We start from the raw sequence: 4,460 nt of genomic DNA, 5'->3' as shown, positions 1-4,460 counted from the left end.
GAAGGTATTTTATCAGTTCAGGTTCTGTATCTAGTGCCAATCACATGAACTCTGGCAATATAATCAGTGCAGTGAGGATCCAGAAAAGGAAAATGATAGCAAGAGATAGCAGCAGCCGAATAACCATCCCTCTTATTCTTCAGTGAGGGAGAGACGGGCCGCACAGAGCATCTCTAATAGTTTGGTTAAACCACTCTAAATTCTTCAGTGAGGAAGAGGGGCCATGGAGGAGTCCGGCTCTGGCGAGGGAGAAAAATTAGGTGGAGCTACAGCGGGGGAGTCCGAGCATGGAAGATCGGCGACGAGTCTAGATCTGGAACCTGAAATAGTTGTTTTGTACTTCATATCCCAATTACTTGCAGATATGTAATAGATATATTGCTTCTTAATTAGTGGACGTTTTTCAAAAGTGATATGAAATTAGAGAACATGCATTTCAAAACATACGGAATATCCATTTTATTTTAGAACAATCTCTTCTTTTTTACAGAACACATCTATACGTTTTACAGTAATCAGAATAATCTAATAAAGAGGTACATCATTTTTTCAGAACCGCCACCAGATGGTGGGTCCCAACTATTTTGGAACTCAACGCTAATCAAAGGAGAGGCACTAAAAGAGCAACTTAATTTACATTTCTGCCATGTTTCCAGCAGCAGATACAAGTTCATGCAGGCACGGAATAAGTCTCATAAGTGATAGGGTCTTCCACCGATGAGCTGCAGAATAGTCACCTTCGTGAGGTTCCCAGTGCTTGAATTCACTCTGGTCTTGAAACAATGAGATCTGCTAACATATTACTTGACTGAATGGCCATGAATCAGTCCATGTCGATGCAGTGCGTTCTCACCAATCAGTGATTTTGCAGAGGTGTTCTTACTGATCAGTGATTATGGAGGTATTCCTGTTGATCTTCTCACAGCAGGATATCTGTAAAATCTGCAGGATAAAAAAAATGATGCATGGTGACGCTATTGTTTATGTGATTATGTCAAAAATCACTTGCCTGGCCCACTTTTGTTGGCACCTTTGAAGTAATCGTTTATTGTGGAAAATACCTATTCCAAGTTGGCACTTGATAAGTTTGCCTGCAAAATGAAATGAGGCAAAAAAAAAAAAAAAAAAACACAGAAGTGTTTAAAACGACTCACCATGTCGATATCTATTGACACAGTTTAATCAGAGGGGATATACATGAATGGATTTGTTTCATAAAAAATAAACAAAGAGTCAAGACCAAAATGTGCAGTGCTTGTGAGATTAGTGGGATCCAGAAGTTGGAGTGCCCTCCTGAACTGATCAATTGAAGTAAAATAAACGTCACATGTCATAGAGTGGGACAGTAGTTTATCTGAAACACATGAAAGTCTATCTGCGGATTTGGGGGAGCAGAAGGGAAATCTATCTGTAAGGATTGGCGGAGCATAGGACACGAGTTTATCTGTAAGGCAACAGAAACAATTTGTAAACACAATCCAAACCATTTGTAATCAGAATCCAAACCAACTTATCACTAGAATGAAACTTGTATATTCCGTACTATCTCGTTAAAAAAGATCAAGCTTTATACTTACTCTTGTTCCTGCTCGATCACATATCCTCCTCCTCTAGGTCTCCCTAGTGCTTGCTGCGGTCAATAGGCTCCCCCTGTAATGCAACATAACTCAACAAATTCAACCAGGGTAAGTACACAAAAATACTAAACTTGGATAAAAAAAAAGAATTGTTCTGATCAGACATACATCATGATTAGGTACATCCTGTTGTAGGATCCCTGAAAACATCTCCATAAAAGTGACGTCCATGCTGAGAAATATTAGGTTACATGAGAACTTTGTAATTTCACTAAGGATAAATTTCACTAGATCAGGGCCCCGAAGAAGAAAAATGACAACCAACAAGAGGTTTTCCCCATTCTCCAGATCCATATCGAAAACTTGCACCGGGATGAATTGGAGCATTCAGACCATGAATATTCAGTTGAGGGTAGGAGGGTGGGGGACCATATTGCTGGAAAATTAATATGATGTCAAAAAGATTAATACTGAAGGGGTTCATTTATCAACCAGAGGACTAGCTGCATGGGAATTCCTATTACCTACATGTTTATAAACAATGGGGGTGGGGCATCATCAGGCATACCAAGAGCTTCTTTAAGTGGTCAGGATAAATACATGTCTGTTCTTCGTTATTCGGCCATCGAGCCTTGTAGCCTTCAATTCTGCAACAGGGACAAAAGCATGTCCAGTTCATAGACCTGACCAGCAAGACAAGAGTTAAATCGATTAACTGAAGTTACCATTGGGAATCTAGAGAATGTATTGCTCACATATGCAACTAGGAAAATATAATGTTTATACATCTTCTTATGACTGTAAGCACTGAGCACAACACCTAGAATATGATATTCATAATTCCCTCCCAATCATATGATTTTAGCATTTCAGAGCTTCACAGTTCACAGAGCCATCTTTGGCACGGGTAAATTTGCTAAGCACAGATTCAGGAATCAGGACTAGAGCTGTATTGAAACAATCATAAATAACTACACCAGATCAGCCACGATGTACAACAAATTGGTACGCCATCATCATACGACATATAGATCATCCCCAAATATCACCAGACCCCAAGAAACACAGGAACACCAGAAATTCAGTAAATAAGGAGTTAAAAAAAACACTAGTAGGGCTATATAACCCGTTCATGGAATCGGCAGGCTCCAAATCAACAAAGAGCGTAAGGGACAGGAAATGGTGAACTCACAAGAGAGGGATGTGGAAGATCTGGATGCGCATGACTCGATCGGCAGGCTTTGTTATTCTCGGCGGGCGTCGCCGTGGCTGCTGCATCCGTGCTGGAGCCTGCGGCCGCGCTGGAGCGAGACCTGTCAGCCGCGTCGTGGAGAAGGCCTGCGATGTGCACGGCGGAAGACGTGGGTGCTCATGACCTCGCTAAGTGGTGCCCCTGCCGCAGCTCTGTGCGCCGCCGCCGAGCACGCACCGGGTGAGCTAGTTTGGCGGTTTGACTTTGACCCCCTTGTGTGGGGTAAATCCGTAAATAACTACTGAGGCAGATACTGTAGTGTGCAGTAAAATACACCATGAAAACGCTACGAGTACCCAGAGAGCGTAAAAGCAGGCCAACTTGGCATCCACGCAAGCTGCTGAAAAATCCTGAACGCCAAAAGGCACGAATCTTTGAATTAAAGGCACGAGACATTCGGCACTCGGCACGAATCTTTGAATTAGACACTCTGGGCCAGGCCATCTCATAGTTTCAGTCCACAAGACACGAGCTAGGAAGGGGCGGGATTTACGCTTTTGTTGTTTGATCGATAATCTTCAGATCAAAGGAAGCAGCCTTGCTTGGTTTTTGTATCACCATCGCCTCTAGTCTGCTAACCCAGTTTGGTTTGGAGGGCCTCCGGACCAGGAATATGACAGCGTTGGAGTTGAAAATGAAAACGCTCCAATTTATGTTTAGGGGATATATTACAGAACCCATTTTAAGGGATTGGCCTTATTATAGTTTCACTTTTTTTTTGAGAGCAAAGGATTGGCCTTATAGACAAGAAGTTTTGGTAATATATATGCTCTAGAAGACTCTTTAGCCAAAGAGTTCTATCCTGAATTTACACTGCTCATGATTAGAGCTTTATCTTAACTTTTGCACTGTGTGTCTTGCTCTGTTATTATGGAAAATCCGCTGTCTAGGTCGGAGTCTTGCCTTGTTGTTTTTTATCCAAACTGGCACATTTTGTAATTTTAAACAAACGCTCTGGTTTCTAATCAAAACAGAATATGTGCCCATAGCTCAGTAACTGTAGGCTCTACTAATATACTGTCTAAAGTGCTAAGCATTTCCATCGTCATGATGTAAGTCTGCTTCCAGATCCTCTTCCCCTGACATTCTCATCCTGTCATTCTGTAGTTCATCTCTGACTGATAAGTAATGAAGAACTCAAGGTCTTAGCTCAGATTCGATTCGTATTGACATCATTTTCATTCTTGTAGTTACTGATCTGTCACTGTGCCTGACATAATACCCTTTATGTTTTGTTACCCTGTTGTGAGCATATCCATTTCTGTAACGCCATGCAGGCTGCATTAGCTTGCCTTGAAGCTCTTGAGAACAGTGGCGGAGCCAGGAATTATACTTAGGGGGGGCCGATCAAAAGAGACAACATGTAAAAACTAAGTGCAACTCAACTCGTTAGGTTCCTTGTGATGACTGTCGGAATTAATTCATTGGCTTGAACGGGTGCTCACAATTTCTTATATGTATCCTAGGATCTAAGGCGCTATTTTTCTGTGGTAAGTGACATGCCCGTTAACAGCAAGACGTTTAGGGTGACTTTGTAAATCTTGAGTACCGACTCGGTCTTTTTCATTGCGATAATTTTATTATCTAATTGTGTTTTGTATGATTATATTATCTAGAAGATATTAATAGGT

At 41.5% G+C, this 4,460-nt stretch overlaps 1 protein-coding gene across 2 annotated transcripts; it reads right to left on the bottom strand.

Moving 5' to 3' along the window:
• Positions 1-489: 489 nt before the first annotated feature.
• LOC136509643 (uncharacterized) lies at positions 490-2,967 on the bottom strand. Of its 2 annotated transcripts, XM_066504390.1 has the most exons (7): positions 2,770-2,967; positions 2,146-2,260; positions 1,899-2,013; positions 1,746-1,809; positions 1,578-1,650; positions 1,010-1,091; positions 490-942 (listed from the first exon to the last, which is right to left on the bottom strand). In XM_066504390.1, the coding sequence occupies exons 1-5, from the start codon at positions 2,853-2,855 to the stop codon at positions 1,611-1,613; spliced, it is 420 nt and encodes a 139-aa protein (XP_066360487.1). In that variant the 5' UTR covers positions 2,856-2,967; the 3' UTR covers positions 490-942; positions 1,010-1,091; positions 1,578-1,610. The 2 variants fall into 2 exon arrangements, 1 of the variants encoding a protein (XP_066360487.1); XR_010772407.1 differs by having other exon boundaries at positions 1,746-2,013; positions 2,106-2,260.
• Between the last annotated feature and the right edge of the window lie 1,493 nt (positions 2,968-4,460).

The sequence above is a fragment of the Miscanthus floridulus genome, chromosome 15 (genome assembly GCF_019320115.1).
Source record: "Miscanthus floridulus cultivar M001 chromosome 15, ASM1932011v1, whole genome shotgun sequence".
In the NCBI taxonomy this organism is placed as follows: Eukaryota; Viridiplantae; Streptophyta; class Magnoliopsida; order Poales; family Poaceae; genus Miscanthus; species Miscanthus floridulus.
Note: the sequence above shows the minus strand (reverse complement) of the source record. Positions and strands in the feature narration are given on the sequence as shown.

Bases quoted from the DNA above. Each gene is read 5' to 3' on its own strand.
- LOC136509643 (XM_066504390.1), bottom strand. From the start codon at position 2,855: ATGCAGCAGCCACGGCGACGCCCGCCGAGAATAACAAAGCCTGCCGAT. The intron at 2,014-2,145 runs GTATGCCTGATG...TTAATTTTCCAG, and splicing joins ACCACTTAAAGAAGCTCTTG to CAATATGGTCCCCCACCCTC. The intron at 1,810-1,898 runs GTTGTCATTTTT...AATATTTCTCAG, and splicing joins ATGGGGAAAACCTCTTGTTG to CATGGACGTCACTTTTATGG.